Consider the following 27,743-nt stretch of genomic DNA (forward strand, 5'->3'; position numbering starts at 1 on the left):
CAAAGCAGTATCTGACTTAAGACACCGATAACGAAACACTGGCTGTCCAGGTATATGAAATGACACTACCATTTCAAAGCAATCAATCATAGCATGATTTGGCCTCAGCCAATCAATCCCCAAAATAACATCATACGTATGATCTGCTAACACAATCAAAGTTGCAGAAAGCTCCCTACCACCAATCACAATCGGACATGCATCACAAAACATATCAAGCTCAAGGGAAACACCAAGTGGGGAAATAACACACAAGGGTCTAGCAAGAGGTCTAGGAGTCAATCCTAACATATCAACCACAGAGCTAGATATGAAAGAGTGGGACGCTCCCGTATCAAATAACACTCTAGCAAAGAAATCAAATAAGGATTAGGTACCTTCCACTCTGGTATTCTGCTGACCAATAGCAAACACCCTAGCCTGCCCTTGAGGCTGTGGCCTCTGTTGGTTCCCTTGTCCCCTACCTTGCTGGGTACAATCCCTTGAGAAGTGCCCCGTCTGGCCACAGGTGAAGCATGCCAAGTTCTTCGGTTTCGTGCAAGCTCGAGCAACATGGCCCATCTCATTGCAATTGAAACACTTCAGGTTCACCACCGGCCTATTAGGTGCAACCCTAGCAGGTGCAACTGCAGCCCTAGCTGGTGCCTGCTGATTTGTCCTCTGTCTCTTCCAGAATCCACCTCGATTCCCAAATGTTTTACTGCTCCCCGCAGTTGCCTTTCCCTTTCTTTGGAAATCCCTTTCAGCCGATTCCTGTTCCTGGAAAGTCAAGTTCTCCTGCTCAATGGCCATAGCCTTAACGAAGATGAGCTCCACCGTCTTCAGTTCCAGAACAGCAACATCACGCCGGATCAAAGCATTCAGTCCCTACTGAAACTTCATAGCTAAGCTCTCAGCATCCATCTGCCTCACAAAGCGATACAACCTTGAGAACTCAGCCTCGTACTCTCTCACACTTTTAGTCCCTTGGACTAACGAGATAAACTCCCTTTCCAATTGCTCCTTCACTGAAGGCGGAAAGTACTTCTTCCTGAACAGTTCCACAAAACCGTCCCAGGTCATGGCGGACACATCCATCACTCTCTATGTGCCATTCCACCAGACCCGTGCATCGCCTTGGAGCATAAATGTGGCAATCTTCCTCTTCTCAATGTCGTCGCAAACGACCATCTCGAAGTAGGTCTTCATGTTCTCGATCCACTGATCTGCCAACATGTGATCCGTACCTCCCTGAAATGGGACTCCTCCCAATCTCGAAATCTCCTTTGCCAACTTCGACAAACGAGTGGGATCTACAACATTTGCAGCCTCCACAACAGGTGGAATAGGCAGCTCAACATTTGATGCCTCCACATCATTCTCGAACATCTCCTGAACAGGAGGAGGAATCCTGCCCCTACCTCGGGCTCTACCCCTGCCTCTGGGCCTACCTCGACCCCTAGCTCTGCCTCCTTGAGAATCCATCACCTAAGGAGCATAACAACATGTGGTTAATACATGTATAACTTTCAAACACAAGTATAAGTCAACGCTATGACTCGATCAACCACAACACTACGTCAGAGGATGCAATTCCATCCCCTACGTCAATCTTGAGTTAAAACTAAAGGTCATCATTCCTTAAAAGTCTTTAACTCATAGAAGCTACATCTAGCTCCTACACTTCATCCCCTGAGCCGACACTACCCTGACGACTCACATCCTATCGCTCATTACATACTCAATGACTATATCAATACCGAAGAGCATATGATGGGGATCTGCTGCAGACGGGCCATCACTCGAGGAGTATTGATTGTCACCAAATATGTACCTTACGCTCTGATACCAATCTGTCACGCCCCTGATTTTACACACATGAAAATCGATATATATATATAATCTCATAATTATACATGTGTGAATGTTCAGTCATCAATACAAATACCTGGAACATCTTTCCTTTATAACAAGTACATAATGATGCCCTGAAACCATCCGAGTTAATATGCACTCGCTCCATAGAGTCATATATTACACAAATTTACGAATTAAGTTGTCATCACAAAATAAAGCGTAAATGCTCCTCAGAGCCTACTACATAGCGGAAGTCATAACAATGGCAAAGCCAACAAAATTTGCTTCCTACCCGTTCAGCTGCCTGTAGCTACCTCAGCTTCAGCCACGATTTTCCTGACCTGCAGGATTAACCCCTACACCAAAAGACTGGTGCACCGGGTTTCCACACAACAAAACCTGGTAAGCTTATGAAAGCTCGTATGAGTAACTCATGAACATCAATCAACAACTCACACACATCAGCTAAAGGAAACCATGCAGCCATGATTCCCTCTAACACTCCATAACCCTTCCATCTAAAGGACTACATAAATCACCTCTGTGACAATGTTCTATTTGCTAACTTAACCATCAAGCAGCAAATCAAGTCTCATCTAGACAATAAAAGAAGAATACTCAAGGAATTCTCCTATAACTACATAATTATGAGTCTCCAGCAACCTCGACCGTCACTCCCATAATCTATAATGGTAGACAGACTATCGCCCTATTGAAATCGTAACCACTCGTCCGACTACGGACGCGATTACCTATTTCCTGCCTTGGTCACCATCTGCGACCTGTCACCATCTGTGACATGCGGTTTCAGACCCCGTCTGGTCTCAAATCAACATTTAGGTCACCATCTGTGCTCTATCACCATCTGTGACACATGATCTTCAAACCCCGTCTGGTCATGAAATCAAACGTCAAGGTCACCATCTGCAACCTGTCACCATCTGTGATATGTAATCTTCTTAGACCCTGTCTGGTCTTAAAGCTAAATGTTAAGTAAGTCGCAACCGACCTAAAAACATTACAACATCTAGCTTCGGCTTTCCTAACCCTTGCTCACCATCTGTGACTCTTGGTACAAGGACCAATACATTTAAGATGAGTCACGCTTGACTCAAAAATGTAACATCAAGCTCAATACTTTTCAAACAATAGAAAACATCTTTTTCCACAATATTGTTTCCTGAAAAGTCACATTCAACAATAATATGAACATCATCATGCATATTATTATTCATCATAATCATCCACAAGGATATATATATTTCACATAAATATATATATACGTAGACATTCGCTCAGGAATGCCTACTAATACCAACTATAGTTTGCAGTTCAATAATTAACGCCAAAACGATAATAGTAATTCTGTTAATAAAGAACCTTGTGAGATTACTCACCTCGAACTCCTGCTGCGTCTTCAATAAAGCACAAAACCGCCAATTCACAGATAATCGTCCACTGTACTTCGTCAAGTACCTATTCACATACGTTTTCAATTTAGTGACGATTCACATTTGATTTAAGTTCGAAACCCTCTGTTTTAAACTAAAACCCCCAAAGTGGCGCCAATCGAGGCAAAACCACATCCGAGACCTCCCAAAGTCTCCGGAATACGTCCACGATCGATGTGACCAAACCACAAGTCGATCGGACGCTCGAATCCTCACGGATCGAATAAATCGATCTGTATGAAACTGTAAAAATCATAACAATTTCATACGAACTCCAAAATTTGCATATTATATATCGAAACGCTCATATCAACGACTAGAACATATATAATACCACAAACAGTCCCATACATGGCCGGAACACCGCCGGAACGCCGCCACAGGCGGTGGGGCACCGCCACCGGCCAAAACTCAATATTTCACAAAACTCCCAACATAAAAAAGCTTCATCTAAGCATGCTTGTGAACTTTCATAACTGGATCGAAGTCAGAAAACAAGCTTAAGGGATCGAAAACTACCTCACAAACTTTGGATTAATGCTCAAACTGAGTTGAACCGATTTCCACGTAAATCGATCAAAACAAACACCATAGATCGATCAGGAATCCTATTCTGAACTCAACCATGGAAGCATGAAGCCACGAAATTGCCAGAGTTGTGTTTTCCGGCCGAGTTCGAAAACTCTAACTGTACAGCCTTGCAGCGCCGCACCCGGTGGATCTCGTCGCTAGAGAACACCACAAGGATGACCGGACGGAGGAGGCGAACCAGCTGACCAAGTTTCACGGCCGGAGACCGCCGCAGTTCGCCGGAAAAGCCGGGTCGGGCCACCGGGTTCTTGTCGGGTCAGTCGAAAATCTTTGATACTGAAGGTATCGACCGAGAGAGAAAAGGGAGAGAAAAAAAACTTCCGGAAAAGGAAAGTGGGAATTATGAAAATAATTTCTGAATTTCCATATTTATACTAAAATGGAAACTTCTTCCGCTAGCCATAACTTTCTCATACGAACTCCGATTGACGCGTTCCGCATGTCCACGAACTCGTATCGACGCGCTCTACAATATTCGTGAAGGAAGTTTTCCGAGAATCTCAACATATAAAAAGTCAAACTTCACACGACCCCCTAAACTGTGAAATTCGAATAATTATACGTACAAAAACTATTCCACTTCACATACAACCTACGAATAAAGCACAATACCAAATATTCGTACAATTGGTCCATTATTAATTACTAAAATTAAATAACAGAAAACCAGGTCATCACAATAGATATTCCATTGAAGTCACTAGAGGAAAGATTCATGACCTGGTTACATGAAAGGGACGATGACACCAAGTGACAGGTAAAAAGAAAGTTAGAGGAAATTATGAATCCAGGATGTACCCTGCTTACAGAACCACAAGCGAAGATCAACACAAAAGGACGTCCAACTAAAGAAGAATCCTCTACGCGTCGTATGTTATGTTCTTTTGAGATTGCATTGTCAGGTCAAGATAGTCATTCACAAACACCAGGTGTCAGGAGCGTTATAATGAAAGCTGCATTGAAGAGGCCTAATAGGAGACGACCAAAAGAGGCAAAAGGTAATATTCAATCAGTAAAATTAACTCCTGGAACTGCTAGTACTAGTGAGTCAACCATGAAGACAAAGAAACGACCATCCAAAGTGGGAGAACATATCAGTCCTTCATTAATTCCCACTGGCAATATTAAGGGTTTAAGAACACCACCGAGGAAGTTAGATAAGCGAGCACCAAAATTGGCACAAGAGACTAGGGTAACTGCAAAAAAAGCTAAGTTGCAGGTTTGTAGATTTAGTAATATTTCATTTTATTTTTTTTGCTTATAATGGTTGATTTGTTTCACTAATTGTTTAGCATTACTCACCTAAATTTTGTATTCTATAGTTGAATCTACGTCAAGATGTGAATCCATCTGAATTGACACAGGAGTATAATGACTGGTTTCCTAAAGAAATGTGGCCATTTTTTTTAGGAGCCAAGGATGTAAAGGATGACGGTAATTGTGGTTTTAGAGCTATAGCTAAGTTTATGGGATATGGTGAGAATAACTGGCGCCGTGTACGCAAGGAGTTGTTGCAAGAGTTTCATCAGAATAAGCATGCATACCGATTACTATTCCGATATGCTGAGCGATTGGAGGAGGTGGAGAGGAGATTAGATTATTTTGATGACTTTCCGCCTGAAGAACATTGGTTCTTAATACCAGATATGGGATACATTGTCGCAAATTGTTACAATGTTGTGCTGATGCATTTTGGATTGCCTTTGATGTCTTGTTTTACCTTCTTGCCAATGGACAGTATCCCACTTCCCATAGTTGATCGTCGTGAAATTTCAATTGGTTTTGTCAAACGATGTCACTTTGTCCAGGTATTCTATATATGTTGCTAAAATGCATTTTTTATATACTGTATGTCTTATAATTGTAATTAATTGGTAATCTTTTTCTCTTACCTTATTAGGTTCATTTGAGGCCATTGCATCCTATGCCACCTGTTATCAATTGTTGGTTTAGATACTCTCTAACTCATGCAAATGGATGGTTCACTCCCTATAGTGATCGTCTTCACAATGGCAGAGATATTTTTTGTCTAGATTATTCAGACAACGAAAAAATTTATCATCTTGATAGTGATTAGTTTGTCTATGAATTGCTTGTTATGTCTCTTAAGCAAGTTTAGGTTCTTAATTTGTAGTTATAAATTTACCGCTACTGTTTCCAAAGACATAAGTGTTTCTATTATTAATTGGATTGATGATTGAATTCAAAAATGGAGTCTATAAAAAGGAAAAGATCAAAATAATTTCTACTACAATTAAATCATCGTTGACATTAATGTATGAAAAAAATTTGGACTACAATTAAATCTATTCATTGTTTTGTACATGCCGCCGACGTTGATATGTGCGTGTATTTTGCACTTGGTTACCTAGTAATATATGTTGGATGCTTTCAATAGCCTCATATAGCCTCATTGGTTGTCTTATAGCATCATCTCGGCCAACATCAACAATAGAGTGAGTGATACACAATGCCCGTGATATTCGCTGCATCAAACAAGTATAAAAAATTTGTAAGTAGGTAGTGCTAGACAAATAATTAAATTAAACCTTAAGAGATATATACCTGTAAAGGATGATTTTCCTCATTTGAATCAACTGCAGCAGACATCCGATCAGGGTGTTGAACATATGGATGTGTGATCTTTTGGTACCATGATAAGTATTATGGAGTGCAGTCATATGAAAACTTAACTGGAATGGTTCGGTTGGCATCTGCTAACACGTGATCTCGCCATCTTTGCCACAACCCATCAAAGTACTCATATACAACCTTGTACGATTTAGAATCAGAAACTCGTCGAACACGAGAAGGGGTGTAAGGGTTGTGACGAATTGTTTGAACTCGACCAAATTGTCTTAGAACCCTATCAGGATAATATGGTTCCACAATATCCAAACACTTAAGCATTCCTGTGTAAAATGTGATTTCCAATAATGGATGAGCCTCCCTATGACCACGGTATGGATCCCATATGACCTGAGAAAATAAAAACAAATTAGATATTAAAAAAAAAAGAGAGAGCAATATTCCAACTGTCAATATAGAAATATCAACATACCTCGTGTGCATGCATATGATCGAGCTGTTGGCGAAGAGCTTGCACGTATACTAATGACAGACCTGCATCTTTTCGAGGTTCCCAACGATTAACTCGTGGCTCATTCTCTAAATATTCAACACGGAGATGAGGGGAAACTACATTCCGGAAGTGCTCATATATCCAGGCCTCAAGCAATGTCAAATAACCCCCAATTTGCCTACAACCAACTCTAGATGCAAGTCCTAACTGTCGATATAAAAATGCTAACCCTGCAACTCCCCAGGCATACCGACCAACCCTATTAAGATCTAGTAAAAAATGTAGGTAAATCACATTTATCCTATTCCCAGTCTTGTCCACAAAAAGTGTGCAACCTAATATATATAGTAAGAACCCTCTTGCTGCGAACTCTATAAATTCAAGAGGACTATCATCTGAAACACTTTGAAACCTTAATCTCAACCACTCTAGTGTTACCCCATTTCCACCATATTGACTCATTTCCTTCTTTGCCTCATCTATAGGAACTCCTAGTGTAGATGACAGTAAAGATGCATAATAAGTTTTGTCTAACCGCACACCCTCAGGCACAGATATTGAATCACCTTGAATTGGAATACCTAAAATGTTAAAAACACCCATCTAATGTAATTGTCATTTCACCAAAGGGTAAGTGAAATGTATTGGTCTCAGGCTGCCACCTCTCACAAAAGGTTGACACAACAACTCTATTACCAATTAAATATGAACAGTTAACTAATGGCCTCAACCTAGACCCATCAATGTAACTCCAAAACTTATGGTTAGCAACATGTTCATCAAATACCCATTGTGTGAGCTTATATGAATGGTTCTGAAGTTTCAAAGGTTCACGTTCCTGGAAATAAATAAATAAAGAATAAAAACTTTTGTCATACATGAATTGGACTCTAAAAAAAGAATATGATCGAACATAAAAGAAATAAAATACCTCAATATATAATTGAAGTTTCTTGAGAAAAAAAGGAGAAAAAAAACAAAACCACAAAGTAGAGTGATGATGTCTAATGATATAACTTTAAATGGTGTCCAAGTATGCTTCAGTATTAGTTGCGTGTATGAAGCTTAACCTCATTTATCCAAAAAAAGCAAAAAAAAAAAAAATCAATTCATTTCAGAATAGAGCTACGTGGAGTTCAAACCATCCCTAACTCTGAACATCTCCCCGCAAAAAGGAAACCTTTATAGTAAGTTATTTCTCTTAAAGCATGAGTTATCATTTATTGAAGGGACTGAGTCTACTCTCTGTTCTTCCACATCAACAGGAAACAAACTAACAACACAAGAAATATCCCCAAACAAGCTGTTTTCCTTAGCTTTAGGGAGTTTGACAATTACTTTCAAAACGTTGCATAGTTTTGCTGTTGTCATATAATGAAATGCTATTGTAAGAATAAAGCAATCAATTATACCTTATTAAACCATATGGCAGCTGCTACATGACTTTTAAAGCTCTTCAATACCGATGGATCATGAGGACCACCAGGAAATGGACCACTTAAAGGCTCATCTGCATCTGCAAATGGTTCACAAGCTTGTTCTTCTGTAGTATCAACCCCATCATCTATAACAACCTCATCTACTTCTGACTGAGAAGGTTGAGAACAAAATTTCCTTTTTGTCTTTGAGGTTGTGGGGCAATCATGGTGTTTATGACCTCTAGCCATACTACAAAATAAATAATTATGTCTACCAGGTAAAGTTGAAAAAATAGATACCAAAGCAGCTACAATTGTTCATACAGAGACTCAAGTGTGACTATGCTAAAAAGTAAAAAAAAAAAAGACTTTAGTGTGAAAGAGAGATGTCAAGTCTGGGATGAACCAACTAAAATGGTGTCAGGCATGAAGTCAATTTTTCCAGACAAACCAAAATGACAACCTTTTGTAAGCTGCATTTGGGATTTCAACCAAACCAAAAGAAAAGACAGCAGAATCGAACCAAAAAAAAAAAAAATCTGATCCAATCATATTTTTTTAGGTACCAAATATGTCTGCATTTAGGCTAATCCGATATGTATAATATCTGTTTCTAAATGCTTTAATTTCCTCTCATATGCATTCTGACTATTATAGCTGCATAGCTAGTATAATATAGTAGTGTAGTAGTGAGTTACACTTATAAATCATGACTAGACTTACTGTGGGTTCATTGCCAAGTTTTAGAGTGAAAGACAATGAAAATATAGTGTTTTTCAGTTTATTCATGTATATTGCTTGATGAGAAAAATAATTGCAGCTTTTTGCAGCTGATCTTATCATCTTTTCTTCAAAAAATGTTAAGCACCTTTGAAGTCCTAGTCTCCTAGATATAGTTTGGTGCGCGTATATGGTATCGATCATTTTTGTAATGTAAACTCAATCCCTCATTCCCTTTTTTTTTCTTTCTTCCAACCAAAAGTAAGAATTTTATTGCACAAAATCAAAAACTGTACAAGACAGAACAGAAGAAAAATAAAAAAAACTATTAGCAAAAGGGCAGCTCAATAACATGCAAACTCCAGTAAGACACCCGCACAAGACATTAGCAACCAAGCACCATAAGATGAAAAGTGATGCAGCAGCATAATGTGAAAATTTTGCAGCAGCGAAAGAAGAGAACAACAGCAGCAACAAAAGAAGAATAAATTACTATTGTTGTACGAAGGTAAAATAGAAATCCATTTTCAAGTTCTCAATCAGAATTTATCACTTTTTCAAGTGCAAATGTAATGCTAAAAAGGCTCAAGTCTAAACATTGTCACGGCTCAATTGTAATCAATATAAAAAACTCAAGTCATCAACTACATTCAAGAATATGAGTTAAATCATCCAAACAAATAAAATAAGCTAAACTCTCTCATAAGCAAATTGAATTCAGAGCAAAACAAAAGTTAAACAAAACAATACCCATGAATCAAAAGAAAATATCAACAAGTGAACCAGAAATTCAGACCCTAAACTAATGAAAGAACTAGTGCAAGGAAATTTAAACCAAGAAGTGCGGGATACCTTCAAAGTCGGCGGGTGAGAGCGAAGGAAATAACGATGACCCACGAAGTCTAAGATGGAGATATTGTTGGGTTTGAGACTGCGCTTCTTTTCCCTCAACTCGGTGCCGAGTCGGTCGTCTATAGTGATGCTCTGGAGTCCAATCGGTGCCGAGTCTGGACGAATTCCTCAGTTGGGAACGATCTTGGAGCAACTCTCATTGACACGGAGATAATCGGGGTTTTGCTGGGTATGAGTTTTGGGTGTGAAATTTGCTGGGTATACATTTTGTTGGGTGCGAGTTTGGTTAAGGGCATTGTTGGAAAAGTAGTTCCGTACAATTATAAATTTTATTTTTTTATTGGGTATAAAAAGTTTGCGGGATCTACATAGAAATTTGCTGGGTTTATTTAGAAAGACCCATATTTATAGAGGGCCCTTTTAGTGAGAGATTCTTTTTTTTGGCCCATAGCTTATTAGACCCATTTTTCGATAATATATTAAGATCTCGACCGTTCGGTTTTTAGGTTTATGTGAGTAGATCATTTCTGCAAATTTTCAGCCAAATTGATGATTATTAAGACATTCATAACTGTGATTTATAATTATAAGCATAAACAATTCAGGTTGGACAGATTCGGCTCGTCCATTGATTTAATCTAATTCGATGCCTTTAACGATTACTAATTTAGATGAAAATTTACAAAAGTAATCTATACATTATATACCTTCTATTCTCAACTTTATGCTATTATTTTGAGTATCAAAATTGCATGCCTTTGCTAGAGGGTGGTTTTATTTATGGTTGGAAAGTGATTCTATTAGTGTGGTAGCTTGCTTTTCTTCTAGGTCATTTTCTCCTCCATAGAATTTAAGAGTTCATTGGCGCATTTGTCTCCCCAAAGTATACCAAATGAATTTTCGATGTAGTCATATTTTTAGAGAAGGTAATGTTGTAGCTGACAAGATGGAAAATCAGGAAATCTCAAATGCAACGTTTACTTATTGGTATGATAATCCTCCTAGTGAGCTCTACAGGTTTCTACAAGCTAATTATTTAGTTTTCCAAATTATTGTTTTTCATAGTGGAAAGGTTGTCTTGTTTTTATGGGTGGAAAAACCGAAAAAGCAGAAAAGATAAGGAGTGCCTCTTTTTCTTGTTTTTTAGTATTATGTTTGTTTTAGAAGCGGTCTTAGCTTAGTTTCCCACTTCTCAATGATTTTATGTATCTTCTGTACTTTGCAAGTTTGTATGTTCTCTCGGCAAGGTTTGGTCTAGCCCCCCTTGCTATGTATCTTATTTTCTTGATTATTAATAAATTCGAGTAAGGGCGCTGAGTTAGCTTTTATACCACTTCCTTAAAAAATAACAAAATAAAAAATAAAAATAAATAAAAAACTAAACAAACGAAATACCGAAATACGATCAAAAAATGGATCCCACAAGAGATCCCTTAAAATGACAACAACAAAAAATCTCTTAATGGAAGGACCCCACACATACACATATATTCCAAGTTGGCCCTAAAAGCAGCCCATTACCTAACCTACCCATATGTCTTTTATTTCTCCAAAAGTTATTCCTTTATGTCTTATGAAATTGGAATGAGAAATTGAGAATAGTGGAAATTAATAACCAAATAAAATAGGATAGTCTTCAAATTTCAAATTCAAGGTGTAAAACTCGATTTATATCCAAGAAATTCTTCTCCTCACTCTAGAGAGCAACAATCAAGTTGGCAGAGTCGCTTTCAATATCTAAATCAGACCAACCTTAGTATAACCAAGAAGAATACCAGCTCTACATGCCTTATCTTCCATATTAAGAGTTGAGTGAGCGTGTACAAAAGGTCTAGCCAAAGCAGAATAACCGTACGAGAGTAATTCATGACCACCACCCCAATAACTCCACAACCCACTTCCACTCTAAAGTCACTATTAATATTAATTTTAAGCCTACCACTAGGTGGATTTTGCCATTTAGCCAATGGCCTTTTTTGTGAAGAATTATTTTCTTCTCTCTCCTAATTCTTTTTCTTTGGTGGACATATTGTAACTATGAAACCCGGGCCGTCTTTAATATCATCAAATCAAGAAAATAGGAGAATATAGAAAGATCCTAAAAAGTTTCAAAATCATAATAAAAACGATGCAAGTGGATTTAATATGCAACCCGCCCATATCTTGGCATATCCCTCGTGTATCCATGACGTATTTCAACTGTACGCATCCATAAATTCTATTATTGAAAGTGTGAACAAATACTTCAAAGAAATTATTCAGTAATCGATACCTTTTGTACAAATCAGAAATGTTGAAGATATGTATAATGCGATCTTTAGCCATCTAACCTGGCCCAATCCAATAAAGATAGTGCTCACATTGTACGTACACTCAATCTCCATCTCCAGTTTCACTAATTAGTTAGTAGCAGACTTACAAAACTTTGTGATGATAAGGTCATCCAGCAAACCAATAATTTAGCAACCCCTAATCCTCTAACCTTCTATAACCCATTAATCACAGTTCCACATAACTCAAAGCTAGGCATGGAGACCAGTACTGAAAATAATTACTTTCATGAAGCCAGCTACATAGACCAAGCAGGTCAATTACGAACCACAAGAGTGCCTGTAGTTCAAGAACTAGCTCGCCAAGGACTCAAACACCTGCCGGAGAGGTTCGTGGCGCTGCAACCTGAACACGACCAGAACCCGGCTTTATCCAGCCATCATGTCTCAGAACCCCTACCATCCATAAACATGACCAAATTACGAGGCAACGATCGAGCCGAAGAGCTGGCCAAGCTACTAACTGGAGCTAAGACATGGGGTATGGTTGTAGTTGAAGGCCACGGTGTAGCCGAGTCTGTTTTGCATGGTGTGAGGGATGTGGTGAAGGAGTTCTTTGGGTTGTCGTTTGACGAGAAAAAGGCAAGCGTTGGGTCTTATGTGAGCGTGGATAACATGGGGTATGGCCGGAACTTTGTCAAGTCGGAAGACCAGCCGTTGGATTGGATTGATCGTGTGACCGTGAAAGCAGCTCCGGCCGGAGCAACCGAAGGGCTTCATGTTTGGCCTCAAAGGCCTGCTAATTTCAGGTACGTACGTTTATGAAAGTAATTAGTGAAATGAAAATGTAGCTGACAGTTGAAGACTTAGAGAGAGTTGGAGTAGGAGGAAGAGCAGATTGATTTGAGTTGTTTCTAAACTTAATGGGATAATTTTGAAAACCGTTTGGTCATCTATTTGTTGTAAAATTACGCTTTATATATTGTCTATCGAATAAAACTGAAATGATGATTGTGGTAATCAAATGCTAAACAATATTTAATTTGAACAATTTTTTGTAGAATGATTTTCGAAAGACCTAAAACATGTACATAAGTACGTGGTTCTAACTATATATATGGACCTTACTTAGTCAGCTCAGATGTATAACCATTCTGTTCACAAAGATTTAATTGGTTTGAGCAGGCATGCTATAGAGCAATATGTTGCAGAAGCAAGAAACATCTTCAATGACATTCTTGAAGCCCTTGCTGAAGCCTTATCACTAGAAAGACATGTATTCCTCCAAAACTTTAACCCCCATGAGACTGTGATCAATTTGAGAGTGAACTACTACCCACCATGCCCGAGGCCTGACCAAGCCCTTGGTCTAACTCCACACACTGATGCCAGTGCCCTCACTCTCCTTCTTCAATTCGAAGCCAGCGGAGGGCTCCAAGTGTTGAAGGACATGGAATGGGTCACCGTGCCTTGGCCAAAAGACGCAATGCTAGTGAATGTGGGAGACCTACTAGAGATTATGAGCAATGGGATATTTAGAAGTCCATGGCATAGGGCTGTTACCCAAATGGATGTAGAGAGGTTTTCAGTGGCTTTATTCTATAATCCAAGTCCTCGAACTCAGATTGAGCCGATTGGGAATTGTTCATTGGCAAATGATGATGTTGTTGAGGGGTATAAGAAGGTGGTTGTGGGTGACTATTTGCAACATTTTTATAGGATTAGTCCTACCGTGAAGAAACAAGCTATCAGCTTTGCCAAAAGAGTACCCAGATCATAACGTGGGTGTTGGAATGGTGGATGATAGTCATTTCCTATAGCCCAGACCTGTGGGGAAAGAACCCATCAATTTTACGAGTATGTGCTTTATTTATTTGTCATGAGAGTAAATCATTTCTTGTGAATGATGTTATGGAAACTGAAGACAGCTTGATAAGAGAAACAAAACTTCTCAGCTCTAATCTACTCGTCACCATAGTAAACATACATAACTAGAAGCTGGCACAGGTAGTGAACCTGGGAGATATCCCAGAGATTATGCCTTTCTCAAATCATATCATATATTTCACATTTATATTCCCAGAGAAATCTAGATAGATCGATGAATACAAACAGTGATCACTATTGATTTCATTTGCTAGAGCTGTTCAAGTGTTCATGTGAAAAATCAGTCATCCCTAGAAGTAATAGGAAAAGTTATCAACAGTCAAACTTTTGGTTATACTGCATATCTTCCATATGAAGAGAGAACTTATCAATGAGAATAACCTAACTCGCTGTCCATAATTCTCTCATCAAAGGATTCTTCAGCCTTTTTCAGATCATTTCTTGCTGCCACAAGCTTAGCCTCAAGGCTCTTTGAGTCAATCTCCAAAGCCTTCACATTCTCTCTTAGTCTCTTTACCTCTGCTGCCCTTTCCACATACTCACTCCCACCCAGAGCTGTTTTAACATGAGGCTCTAGCCAAGTCAAATCAAATTTGAAGGCCTTCAGCTCCTTGTATAAAAGGTCTAGATCTTCACAGACAGATGTTGTCATATCCTTGACCTTTTTAGTCTTCAAAAAATGAAGAACTTTTCCCAAGGCAGTGAATGCCCATTCAGTAAACTGGGGACTACTCTCCTTTTGGCATTCAATGAAAGAAGGATGCCTGGAACACACTTCCTCCAGCAGGGGAACAAAATCTTTCTTTATATTCGCCAAGCCCCTGAAGTTCATGAGTTCAGAAGTTGATGTGGAGGACACAACATCAAATTTCTTGAGGGAAGGGTCGACAGTACTGGTATCAGAGAGCTTGATGCAGACTTGTTCAAAACTTGCTGCATCCTGGGTGGCAATCACGTGTCCAAAGCTAGTTGCCTTGCATGCTGCTGCAAAAATATCTGGAACTTCCACAGACTCCAATTTTAAAGAAGGGTAGGTCCTACTATCAGGAATATTGGTGCAAGCTTGTTCAGAACTTGCTGTGTCCTGGAAGAGAGTTGCATGTTCAAAGCCTGTGGTCGTGTGCGCTGCTGGAGAAGGATCTGAAATTTTCACGGAACCTTTATGTAAAGGAGGCCCCTGCTGCTGATTTAAGTACTCCACAGGTCTCAATGTAGCGCTGCCAATTTTTAGGTCTTTTGATATCATAATTTGAGCCATGCAGACTGCAACATTGGCTATAATGATACATGTATCATTCACAAGAAACCCTTTACAATGGTCATGTAACTCATCTAGAGGAATTAGTGATGTGAAGCCACAGTTACCAACTTTCTTACTGAACATATGTTTAGTTTCTGCAAAATCAAAAATATCAAAGATCAGAGAAGACTATCCAAGAAGACATATAGCTGCTCCTCACTAGGTAATAAAGAATCACTGATAATGGGAATTCCTTTCTGGAACTTACTGTTCATCTTAGTCAATTAATATTTTCTTAGATCAGCACCCAAGATAAGCAAATCATACGCACAGACAAAGAATAAAAGGCTCGAGTACTTAGTTTATTAAAAATAAGTAGTTTTTTTTTTTGTCTAGTTTTTTAAAAAAGAGGATCAAAGGGTTTCACTCCTGCCCCCATGGTGACTCGAACCCATGACTTCGTACATAGGTAGTGGGTGCTCTAACCATTGAACTAACACCACTTAAAAATAAGTAGTTAGTCGCCTGTTAGGTTCAAGATGCAACATGTCCAGGAAACGGTGAAGATCAAAAACTTTACAACTTGGCCTTAATCGTGAACATAAAACAGAAATGGTCCAAGATAACTGACTTCATAGACCCAAACAAACATAATTTGCCTCTCTTCATCTTTTTTCCTCACTTTCATTATCTTACATGGTGTGACAAAGAAAATTATTCTCTTACAATTTGCAGAAAAATAGTATCTGAATTAAAGAAATAGCGATAACAGGATACAACAATCACTAGTTCCATTGAACAGATTAACTTGACCATAAACATCATGTAATATGAAGACAACAGAAAAAGAACAGAAGCATATATGTGGAATACAGAAAACAAAAGGGAAACAGAGTACCCCTTGTTATTGACTGGCTGTGTTGAAGTTGATTAACCACAGTCAAGCTGAATTTCACACATCTAGACCACCCAAGTGGCAATTCTGAGGCACCTCGAACATCCAAATATACTGACAAGTTATCAACAGTGTTGCCCTTTGGATACATAAGCATCCGCCTGAGTAAACAAACCAAGGGAAGTCCAGAACCGTAAGATATCACCAAGTTACAAACTTTAAGTATGTGAATACTAGGAGATGTTCAAAAATACCATCTCAAATCACCAGTGAGGAAAGTCTCAGAGTATTCCTTCCCACGGCTAGAGAAATTGTAAATTTTCCATGTGAATGAGACTTTATGGACGCTGGACCCATCAAAATCAATATCATCAACACTTCCAGCAACATCAAGCGAAATTCCTGCAAAATAGCATATAAATTCATGTGTGCCATGGTAACATGATCCCCCTTTCATATTTCCAAGAAACAAGTTGATGAACACAAGAAATACCTTTTGATGGGCATGGTTCAGCTAGATATGTCCTTTTTAAGCATTTCTGACACATAATGGTATCCTCAAAATGCATGAATCTATAATCCAGAAACTGCAGCCTATCAGAACCTTTAATATCTGAAAATCCAAATGAAGTATTCCATTTTCCTACTGATCTGGGGACAATGGGCAAAACCAATCTCTCCACACCCAAGTCCATAAGCATCTGAAAGAAGAAAAGAAAAGGGAAGGATACTAAAAAAATCAACAAAATAAGTTACTGAGACAGATCCAAGATTGACCAAAAAAGTGCAGGAACACTTGGTAAATTACCTTTTCAATTAAATGCATCAATACACGACACATTCCACTTTGACGATGCTGCAATCTGGTACCAATAAGAGGTACTTCAGCCACCTTTGCTCCATAGATCCTGTGAACAAGAACTAGCAATTTACAAACAAAACATATACGACACAAAGCTCACCATTTTCAAAAAAAAAATCTGCATAAAACTCACCTTACGGTAGCTACAGTTATTAAAGCGTCATTTTTCTCCAAAATCAGAGTGTAAAACCCCCGAAAGTTCATGCCATCAAGATGTGACCTGCAAAAAATAAGAATTTGGTCATAGAAAGTAAATTATAAGATGAGGAATAACTTATAGGTGGAATCAATATATGCCTCATGTGCCAAGCTCAACTGATAGCAGTATTGTAAAAAGTGCCAGCAACGAAGCAGGAAGAATGACAGTAGGAAATTCTTACCCTCTGCTGAAGATGATATCTTCTGCAAGATATCCCCCAGTGTGAGGTTTCTTAAAATGCTTAAAACACTCCTGCATCACTTGAAGGGCAAGATTGAGTTTGGTATAAGTCTCCGTTGCAGCATCATTATCAGGTTCATTAGGATTATCACTATCAGATTTCACGGACTTCCAAAGTGACCAAGTTAGATTGTCAACACCCACTGAAATTTGTTTCCCTAAACGCTCGTGGAGGCCTAAAAATATCTGTAAGTGTGACACAGATATATCAATATCTTCAACCGGAAGAGAAAAAGGAATAGACATGAAGCTTGTTCATATTATGTAAGCAAAAATAAGATCCCCATAAATCACAGTTTAACATCTGACAGAACAACAGACACTCAGCTTTTTTCAAATAATTCAAATCTTAATTGAGTGAAGGAACACTGGAAGTTATATACATACGCGCGTGCATGTATATCACCACTGATCTTCTTCAGCTTAAGATACTAAGTTGTAGGCTTTCAATTAACTGACAGCTCAAATGTCAACATAAAGTTACCATCTCTTTGTTGCCAGGAATTGATCCATCTAGATTAATCACATAATTAAGGATTAAATTGAAGAAATACAGGTATGCGATTGTATTATATATGTACATGATCATCGTTTGGGCTGCACAGATATGCATTGTTACTATGTCTTTTTTCCATTAAACAGGGTCACCATCTATATCAGTTAATTAAGGAATAAAATAAAAGAGGCTTCATATATAGCTATGAGTTCATATTATATATGTAGTTTGTGTGCCACAGGTAAGTTTTGCGCAAAAGAGGTCCACTGTTTGATTCTGCTTCAAGATATTTTTCCCAGTCAAACTGAGACACAAGGATGTAAATTTTGAAAGCAAACTACAAACTATTGATGACATGTTTAAGATACCTTTTTACAGTCGTTGCTGCAGAACCAATTTCCTTTTGAATTCATCTCTAAATTATCTATGCTTCTTTTCCTCAGGCAGCTGGTGTGATCTGAAACAAATTTTAAAACACAAAAATAATGAAAGAAAAGACACCGACTTTGCAAATGTTCCCACACAAAATACAGATGCATGCATATGCTAAAACACACTTCCTTCTTGGCATGAATAGAGGTAAGAAGTTAACGTACATTTACGTTCACATTGACCACAGGTATGGTAATGGATTGTAGGATTTATGCTGCAGCCACAAATTACACAACAGCAAGCTGGACAGAACCAGTCACCATCTGGAACATCCTGCAGAAGAAAAACTATACATTTTTATGTGTTCTAAGAAATGGAATGTTCATTATAATATGACAAATAAAAGATGAAACAACAGAGTTTTCACATATGAAGAGACTCAAAAGAAAAAATAATCTACCTCGAAACCAATGCAACTCTTGTGAAATGCTGATGGACATCGATCACATAATATCAAATCACCACCATCCTGACAGACTGTACAAAAGCTATCATTTTCTATTCGAGACAAATTACCCTTCATCACATCATGTGGTTCTAGTCTGCATCTCTTCTTCCCTCTTTCAGTCATAATTTGCATCTGGCAATCTAGGAGAGACTTTCCATCTTCCAGAAAAATATTGGCTGCAGGTCTGTAGTTACTGCAGCCAGCATGACTGTCAAAGCGACCAAGTGTAAAAACCTGCTGGCAGCAGTTGCATTCAATCCCCTCTCTACATACTTTTCCTTCTGCCACAGCATGACTCCCCCTTGCGCTACAATAACGCAATTTCTCCCTTGGCAAAACCACATTGTTGTCAATCAGCCAAGATAAGACTGTACAAGGATGATGGTGTGTGGAAGTAGGAGTAACCACTTCCTGCACTCGATTTCTTGACCTCAGCACACGAGTTTGCTGACTACCATCACTATCAGTTCTATAACCACAGGAAGATGCAGACGGCTTTCGCCTTTTCAACTTCGGAGTGGTAGCACTCTCTTCCTTTTCACCATTTGCATTGTCAAACTCCACAAATTTGCTCAAGGATGACATGCTAACACTACCTCTACTCCTCTGTTTGAATGCAAGATGCTTCACTCTGTGATTCTTCCTTTCACCACCCCAAAACCTGAAACCCACAACAAGCTTAAACAACAAACGACCATATAGCACCATACAACATGCAACAGAAACTAGTTAATTCACAAAACCCATTAGTCATTTCTGTTATAACATAAGACCCAACAAGCTCCACTCTTAGTTTCCCAAACCAAGTAGACCCAAACAAAAGTAGACCATCTCCACCCCACTTCCTAAAGCTCCACTCTTTGGCCAAAAATGTCCCCACATTTACTTTTCCCCAAATCAAATTAAATTAAATGTCCCCTCAAAATCTTCCTGAACTCCAAAAGCTCACATCTTTTTTCTTTTTTTTTGGGTACAAAAAAGCTCACATCTTTAGCTACATATTCTAACAAAAAAGAGATCTTTAGTAAAAAAAAAAAATTATGTTTTTAGGAACACTTCAGAAGACACAAAGCCAATTATATTGGGACAGATCTGAAAATGATACATACCCTTCCATTGACGAATTGCAGAGACTTGAAATGAAGAGACAACAGAAACAAAATGACTGTGTTTAAAAGCAAGAGAGAAAGTGAGCTAGAGTCCAGAGAGGTACAAAATATAAATGAAGAGGAGGTTGATGATGAATATATGGGTGGTTAAAGAAAAGCAGAAGATTGCCACTGCCGGCTAAACACTGAGATCATCAGCACTGAAACGCTTTAAGAGAAGGGAGAAAAGCTGGCCCACTATAACCTGCCCGCTCGGAAAGTATTTATAACGTTCCCAGATTTTGAATTTAATCATGTTATTGTTTTAACTCCTTTTTTTTCTTTTTTCTTTTTTGTTTTAATTGTTTTAACTCCATTAGGATAGTTTTTGAAAACTTCCAAATACCTTTGTGTTTGTAGAATAAGCTTGTTTGTTGGTTCATTTACAATACACTTTTGATGAGTGATGTTGATTTTCACCTAAAATTATCACGTGTATTCCCTATTAAGGAGGCAGAGGTGGCTCGAGAAAATTTAAAATTTTTTTTTTTAATTCAGAGCTATTACCCAACTAATAACACGACTTTTTTTTTTTTTGGAAAGAAGGTGCCGAGGTCCCGATTAAACCGGTTCTTATCAAGTTATTGGACAAACACCAAGGAGACGAGGTATTACTGTCCTCAAAAAGTAGGTCTTGGAAAATATCGGAACACAATTTTAGACACATATCAACTTGACTAACGGAGTCGGCACTTTGTTGAATTTGGAATCTTGATGGTCGATAAGACCATTTTTCAACCTCATGGTGTACCGGATAGTGCGTAGCTCCTATATTGTTCTTTAAAATATAAGATGATAAGTTTAACCGTGATGGTCTGACATTATATTATAAGTAAGCTTATTAATGACTCCAATTTGTATTGTTCATTTGATAAAATATAAAAATTAAAACTTCCAAAACCTTCCGACTTGATATGCAATATCAAAAATGGATAAACCTATGAATTGGTTCAAATCTGCAATGCCGAATGGCCAGCGGTTTTGTTACTAGTAATTGAAACAAATTCTTGACGAGCAAACATACTCACATTGTGTCTCTTCAACTGTTAATGTTTCAGTTTAAAATACTACCAGCTAATCTTACCAAAAGTACAACAAACTAAATAAGTTTCTTCATATAATTAACATTCCAGAAAAATTAGTGAAATTTATCAAAAGAGCGATGACTACTGATTTCTTTGGTCACAACTGTTCTGTCTTGGAAGATTAGTCATCCCCTAGAAGCAATAATAAAAGTCATTTGAAAGCATGAGCACACTTCTTTGGTTAACTTGTGCAAGAGAGAACTTAACGAGTATGATAGCCTAACTCACTATCCATAATCTCTTCGAAGCCTTGTCCAGCCTTGTCCAGATCACTTCTCGCTGCCGCAAGCTTAGCCTTTAGCCTCTTTGATTCAATCTCCAAAGCCTTTACATTCTCTGCTGCTCTTTTTAGCTCCGTTGTGCTTTCCACAAACTTACTCATACCGAGAGCTCTTTCAACATGAGGCTTTAGCCACGTCAGGTCAAATCCGAAGGCCTTCAGCTCATTCCATAAAATTTGTAGGTCTTTACAAACATATGTTGTCATATCCTTAACCTTTTTGGTCTTCAAAAAGTGCAGGACTTTTCCCAAGGCAGTAAATGCCCATTCAGTGAACTGGGGACTACTCTTCCTTTGGCATTCAATAAGAGAAGGATGCCATAAACAAACTTCCTCGAGTAGGGGAACAAAATCTTTCTTTATATCCGCCAAGCCCCTGAAGTTCAAGAGATCAGAAGGTGATGTGGAGGACACAACATCAAATTCCTCATCGAGGGAATGGTCAGTACTGGTACCAGAAAAAAACTTGATAACTTCTGCAGAACTTGCTGTGTCCTGGGAGGCAGTCATATGTTGAAAGCTAGTTGCCTTCCGTGTAGCTGAAGAAAGATCTGGAACTTCCATAGGCTCAGAACTGGCATCAGACAGCTCGATGTAAACGTGTTGAGAAGTTGTTGCATCATGGACGGCAGTCACATTTTTGAAGCAAGATGCCCTGCGTGCTGCTGTAGAAGGATTTGGAACATCCACAGACTCCAGGCCAGTTTTCTGGTCATGTGAAATCTGAATTCTAGCCTTGCAGACTGTAATATTGGCCTCGATGATACATGTATCATTCACAAGATACCCTTTACTAGGGTCATGTAACTCATTTAGTGGAATTAAGGATGTGAAGCCACAGTCACTCCCCCCTCTATTGAAAACATGTCTACTTTCTGCAAAATAAAAATGTCAAAGATCAGATAAGACTCATCAAGAAGATAGGAGCTCCTTACAAGGTAATAATGAAATACTACTAATGGAAGCGGGAAGCCGCTTCCGGAACTTAGTGGTCTTATATGAACTCAATTAAGTTTATAATGGATGAAAAATACGGATAGTGAGCAGCAAATCAGTACACACAAAATGTAAGACTCCAGTATGTGGTTAAATAAGTAGTGACCTGGCAGGTTCAAGATCAAAACATGTCCTGGACTAGGACAGTGAAGATCAAAACACTTCATTTCTTGTCCAAGTTTAGTTATCTTGTAAGGTAATAGAGAGGGCAATTGTGCATTAATTCAATCACAAAGAACATCATTCTTTTGCAATTTGCAGTAAAAGTTGAGCAGAATGAAAGAGAAACAGGGAAACAACAATCACTAGTTCCATTTAACAAATTAAATTTGCCATAAAATGATGGAATGGCAAGCCCAACAGGAAAAGAACACAAACATGAATGTAAAATAAACAACAGGAATCGCAAACAAAGTACCTTTGGTTATTGACTTGCTGCGCTGAAGTTGATTAACCATGGTCATGCTGAGTTGTGCATATCTAGACCACCCAAGTGGCAATTCTGAGCCACCTTCAACATCAAAAGACACCGACAAGTCGTCTACAGATTCCCTTCCGTTTGGAAACAAAAGAATCCGCCTGAATAAACAAACAAAGGAAAGTTCAGAACCATAACAAATCACAAAGCATACAAACTTTTAAGCATTTGAACGATATGAGGTGCTCAAAAGTACCATCTCAATTGACCAGTGAGGAAAGTGTCAGAGTACTTCTTGATACACAGCAAAGTAGAGAAATTGTCAATTTTCCATGTGATTGAGACATTATCTCCACTTGACCCATTAGAATCCATATTATCAACACTTCCAGAGATAAAAAGTGGAGTTCCTGCAAAATGGCATATATAAACATGTGTGCCATGCTAACTTGATGGATTACCTCTAATCACTATGAGAAAAGTTGAAGAACGGAAAAGATACCTTCCGATGGGCAGGGTTCAGCTAGAGGGATCTTCATTAAACTTTTCTGACATATAATGGTATCCCGAAACTCCATGAATCTATAATCTAGAACCTGTAGCCTCTGAGAATCCGTCATCTTTGAAAATCCAAATGATGACCAATTGTCTAGTAAATGGGGGACAGTGGGCAAGACCAGTCTCTCCACACCTAAATTCATTAGCATCTGAAACAAGAAAAGATAAGCAGACAATAATAAAATCAACAAAATTATGTGACAACAGATCCAAGATTGCTAACAAACTGCAGGAACACATGGGATGTTACCTTTTCAAGCAGATGCATTAATAAACGACACATTCCACCTCGACGATATTGGAATTTGGTACCAATAAGTGGTATTTCTGCCACCTGTGCTCCATAGATCCTTTGAGCAAGAATATAGCAATTTTAAAGACCAAAACACTTACGATGCAATAGCTCACAATTTTCAAAGAAGCTTAACGCTCACCTTACAGTAGCTACACTTATTATTTCATCATTTTTCTCCAAAAGCATTGTATAAAACCCTTGACAGTTCATGCGATTACGATCCGACCTGGAAAAGTCCAAACGTTGGTTTCATGAGATTAATTATCAAAACATAAATTTTTATCAAAAGATACAAAGCTTCAACAAGAATATAGTTATGGTAATAGTTTAAAGAGTCTTGCCAGGAAAGATGTGAGAATGACAGTATAATTACTTACCCTCTACTGAAAATGATATCTTCTGCAAGATCTGTACCAGTATGAGGTTTCTTAAAAGGCTTAAAGCACTCGTGCATCACAATAACGGCTAGATTGAGCCTGCTGTATGTCTCCGTGATGGCATCATTATTAGGCTCATTAGTATCTTTACTGTCAGACTTCAATAGTGACCAGGTTAGACTGTCAATACCCGCTGGAAATTGTTTCCCTAAACACTCGTGGAGGCCTAAGTATATCTGAAAGTTTGAAGCAGTCATGTCAACAACTCAACATCATCAATATGGAGAGAATAGGGAACAACGAGAAGCTTGTTATTATTATGTTGGCAAAAATAAGATCCATAACTCACAACACAGCTCCTGAAAAGTTAATCAAATATTAATTGAATGAATTAAAATTGGAATCTTGATATACAGGGATATATGTCGTCACTGATCTCCTTTTCAGGACAGATACTAAGTTGCACTTTTAGCTGACAGCTACACCTATTTCCAGTGTCATCATAAAGTTACTATCTCTTGTAGCAACATTGCATTGAGCCACCATCTAGATGAGTTAAGGAAATAAACTACAGTGGTATTATATACAGCTATGAGGTCATGTCATATATCTGTATAGGAGCATTTTTTGTGTTCAACAGATAAGCATTGTACACACTGCTTAAGCTAGTGTGGGTAGCTCTCTATAACAAATCCAGAAACAGAGCTCACAAAGAAGCCAAAACCAATCACAAAGGCAGCACATGCTGGTTCTTGACTAGTCAGTAATAATTATGTCATGATCTGATTTGGTCTAAAGTATCTCAATATATATATATATATATATATATATAACCTGTTTTATCAGAACTATCATGCGTTATGGACACCAGTTTCCCAATCAAGCTGAGACACAAGGAAATGAATATCAAAAGAAGTAAAATACCAAATAGTGATGGAGGTACCTTTTTACAGCTCTCTCTGCAAAACCAGTTCCCTTTTGGATCACTTTCCAACATATCTGCACTTATTTTCCTCAGGCACCCAGTGTGATCTACACCAAATTGAAAAACATACTATGAGCCAATTTACACAATATTCTGAAGCATACATATGCTAACACAGATAGAAAGATTTTATTTTGATTTGAATAAAATACAGGAAAATTAACCTACATTCACGCTCGCATTGACCACAGGTACGATAATGCATAGTAGGTTTTCTGTCTTTCTTGAGTATGCTTTGGCCACAAAGTCCACAACAGCAAGCTGGACAGAACCAGTCACCATCTGGAACATCCTGCAGAAGCAAAATAATTTAAGACAAACAAATCAAGAATCTCAAATTTTGGTCCTTAAATAAGTTCTGAGGAAATAAGAAATTTAAGCCAAGATGAAATACAAAACATGAAACAGCAGACATTTACAAGCTGTGAAGAGAGAAGCACAAACAAAATTATTTACCTTCAACCCAATGCAACTCTTGTGGAATGCTGAGGGACACAGATCGCATAAAACCAAATGACCACCATCACAACACACAGTACAAAAGGAATCATTTTCGCCTGGAGTCCAATTACCCTTAATCCTACCATGTGGTTGTGATCTGCAGCTCCTCTTCCTTTTTTCACTTAAGAGTTGCATCTGGCAATCTAAGATAGACCTTCCATCGTCCAGAAAAATATTGGCTGCAGGTATGTGGTTACTGCAGCCAACATGATTCTCACTGCAGCCTGCATGACTTTCAAAGTCACAAAGACTAAACACCTTCTGGCAACAGTTGCATACTATCCCCAGTCGACTTATTGTCCCTTGTGCCATTGGATGACTGCCTTTTGCAGTACAATAATGTACTTTCTCACTTGGAAAAACCACATCATTGTCAATCAGCCATGATAAGATTGTACAAGGACGATAGTGTGCGGAAGTAAGAGTAACCTTTTCCTGCACTAGTTTTCGTGACCTCAGCACACGAGTTGGCTTACTACCAGCCAGACCAGTTCTGTATCCAGAAGAAGATGCAGATGCCTTTCGCCTTTTCAGCTTTGGAGGGTTAGCATTGTGTTCGTTTTCGCTATTCAAATTGTCAAACTCCACAACATTGCTCCACCATGACATAATATCACGATTTCTGGTCCACTTTTTGCGTACATAATGATTCACTCTCTGATCCTTCCTTCTACCAAGCCAAAAGCATAAGATGTAAGCAACAGATCTTCATCTAGTTCATGCAGCTATTCACCAAACCCATTTAAATAATTAAAAAATAAAAAAATTGTTCTTGGGAGAAGTTTATCCTAGTTTCAAAGACTAAGTAGATCATCACCACTCCATTCAAATATAAATTTGGGGGTAAAGTGCTACAAACCCCAGCTCCCCTGTAATATGTCCCCAGATTTAATTTTCTTCGAATCAAGTTGACTGAAACTTTTACACAAAATTTCCCCAAAACTCCAAAAGACCCGATTTCTAACAAAACAAGATCTTTAGTGATAAAATGCATGTTATTAGGACAAGACAGAAACTTTTATAAGGAAGGAGATTTTAGCTTTAGGAGCTCCTCTCTCAAAGTAAAGGCTTTTTTCACCAAACTCACACCCAACAAAGGGTAGAGATGCCCAAAAGTATCACATTTGAGTCTATTTTTACCAAAAAAGAAGACCCATAAACGGATTACTCTGAAGCTAATTACAGAGGCAGATCTGAAATACAAAACCCAACCTTGAAACTAGATAAATCAAACCATCCATACCTTTCCATTGACGATTTCCAGAGAGTGATCTGCAGAAGAAATGAAAGTTGAGGCAGAACGACTCAGTAAAATGCAGAGAGAAGAAAATAGTGAGTGGTTTAAGAGCAAGAGAGAAACTTGTACAAAATTTTGTACCAACAATCTTAAAGAGCAGGTAATGAATATGGGTTGCAAAAGAAAAGCAGAAAATTGCCATTTTCGGAAAAGTATTGAACTGAAGAAGTAAAGAGAACTGACAATATGAAGATTACAAGTAATTGACTAGAAGATAAAAGAGCTGCTCTGAGATGGTCCCACTACAACCAAGGACGAACTAACTGAGAATTGAAATGTAAAGATGAAGGTGAACTGAGAATTGAAATGTAAAGATGAAGGTCACCATCATCTCTTACATGAATTTGAAACAAACTTTTGATGCCCTATATAATACGTGTTACACATTGCTTTTTCTTTAGGGTTTATGCTATAGGGCAACTTAATACGTGTTACACAAGCAAGAACTATGATCTTCAATAACAATACACGAGGGCTTAACACTAGAAGAACATGCTTCATGTTAAACGAAAACTTTGACCCCCGACGTTATTGTGATTAATGTGAAAGTGAACCTTTAACTCTACTAACCGTTATGTCTGGGATTAGACCAAGCCTTGATGTCAGTTCACTCACTCTCCTAGTGAATGTAGGAGATTTGCTAGAGATTATGAGCTATCGAGATTTTTCATTAAGTCATAAACTAGCGGTGTATGTGCGGTGAATATTGTTGCATAGCTTGGAGGTTCGTCTTAGCGAGGTTCATTTCCTTTCTAAAACATATATTTGCTGCCTTTTTATCTTTTTAACAAAACTTGAGTTATCCATTGTCCGAGTTGACCTTTTTTTGGGTTCAATGTTCTAACAACTAAAACGCAAGGCATGCCAATCGGAGCATCAAATGT

General features: G+C 38.3%; 4 protein-coding genes across 7 annotated transcripts; 1 reads left to right on the forward strand and 3 right to left on the reverse strand.

The window, feature by feature from the left end:
* Positions 1-6,145: 6,145 nt before the first annotated feature.
* Positions 6,146-10,172, reverse strand: LOC112170737 (protein MAIN-LIKE 1-like). Of its 3 annotated transcripts, XM_040509524.1 has the most exons (7): positions 9,951-10,172; positions 8,373-8,628; positions 7,585-7,798; positions 6,940-7,001; positions 6,573-6,857; positions 6,444-6,475; positions 6,146-6,364 (listed from the first exon to the last, which is right to left on the reverse strand). In XM_040509524.1, exons 2-7 carry the CDS (start codon positions 8,625-8,627, stop codon positions 6,301-6,303), a joined length of 912 nt encoding a protein of 303 aa, XP_040365458.1. In that variant the 5' UTR covers position 8,628; positions 9,951-10,172; the 3' UTR covers positions 6,146-6,300. The 3 variants fall into 3 exon arrangements, 2 of the variants coding, with proteins under 2 accessions (XP_040365458.1, XP_040365457.1); XM_040509523.1 differs by lacking the exons at positions 8,373-8,628; positions 9,951-10,172 and having other exon boundaries at positions 6,940-8,358; XR_005802277.1 differs by lacking the exons at positions 8,373-8,628; positions 9,951-10,172 and having other exon boundaries at positions 6,444-6,857; positions 6,940-8,358.
* A 2,125-nt stretch (positions 10,173-12,297) lies between these two features.
* LOC112173255 (2-oxoglutarate-dependent dioxygenase 11) lies at positions 12,298-14,162 on the forward strand. Its single transcript, XM_024310847.2, has 2 exons — positions 12,298-13,029; positions 13,406-14,162. Exons 1-2 carry the CDS (start codon positions 12,479-12,481, stop codon positions 13,998-14,000), a joined length of 1,146 nt encoding a protein of 381 aa, XP_024166615.1. The 5' UTR covers positions 12,298-12,478; the 3' UTR covers positions 14,001-14,162.
* Positions 14,163-14,204: 42 nt separating this feature from the next.
* LOC112173254 lies at positions 14,205-20,260 on the reverse strand. Its single transcript, XM_024310846.2, has 11 exons — positions 20,029-20,260; positions 18,872-19,580; positions 18,636-18,744; positions 18,408-18,496; positions 17,485-17,729; positions 17,238-17,324; positions 17,051-17,150; positions 16,736-16,943; positions 16,497-16,644; positions 16,246-16,403; positions 14,205-15,502 (listed from the first exon to the last, which is right to left on the reverse strand). The coding sequence occupies exons 1-11, from the start codon at positions 20,034-20,036 to the stop codon at positions 14,475-14,477; spliced, it is 2,889 nt and encodes a 962-aa protein (XP_024166614.1). The 5' UTR covers positions 20,037-20,260; the 3' UTR covers positions 14,205-14,474.
* Positions 20,261-21,102: 842 nt separating this feature from the next.
* Positions 21,103-26,995, reverse strand: LOC112173256. 2 transcript variants are annotated; one of them, XM_040508464.1, is made up of 11 exons: positions 26,806-26,995; positions 25,518-26,229; positions 25,230-25,353; positions 25,020-25,108; positions 24,077-24,312; positions 23,839-23,925; positions 23,655-23,754; positions 23,349-23,553; positions 23,103-23,256; positions 22,847-23,007; positions 21,103-22,307 (listed from the first exon to the last, which is right to left on the reverse strand). In XM_040508464.1, the coding sequence occupies exons 1-11, from the start codon at positions 26,811-26,813 to the stop codon at positions 21,355-21,357; spliced, it is 2,829 nt and encodes a 942-aa protein (XP_040364398.1). In that variant the 5' UTR covers positions 26,814-26,995; the 3' UTR covers positions 21,103-21,354. The 2 variants fall into 2 exon arrangements, with proteins under 2 accessions (XP_040364398.1, XP_024166616.1); XM_024310848.2 differs by having other exon boundaries at positions 25,518-26,232.
* Between the last annotated feature and the right edge of the window lie 748 nt (positions 26,996-27,743).

This window comes from Rosa chinensis, chromosome 6 (assembly GCF_002994745.2).
Source record: "Rosa chinensis cultivar Old Blush chromosome 6, RchiOBHm-V2, whole genome shotgun sequence".
NCBI lineage: Eukaryota > Viridiplantae > Streptophyta > Magnoliopsida > Rosales > Rosaceae > Rosa > Rosa chinensis.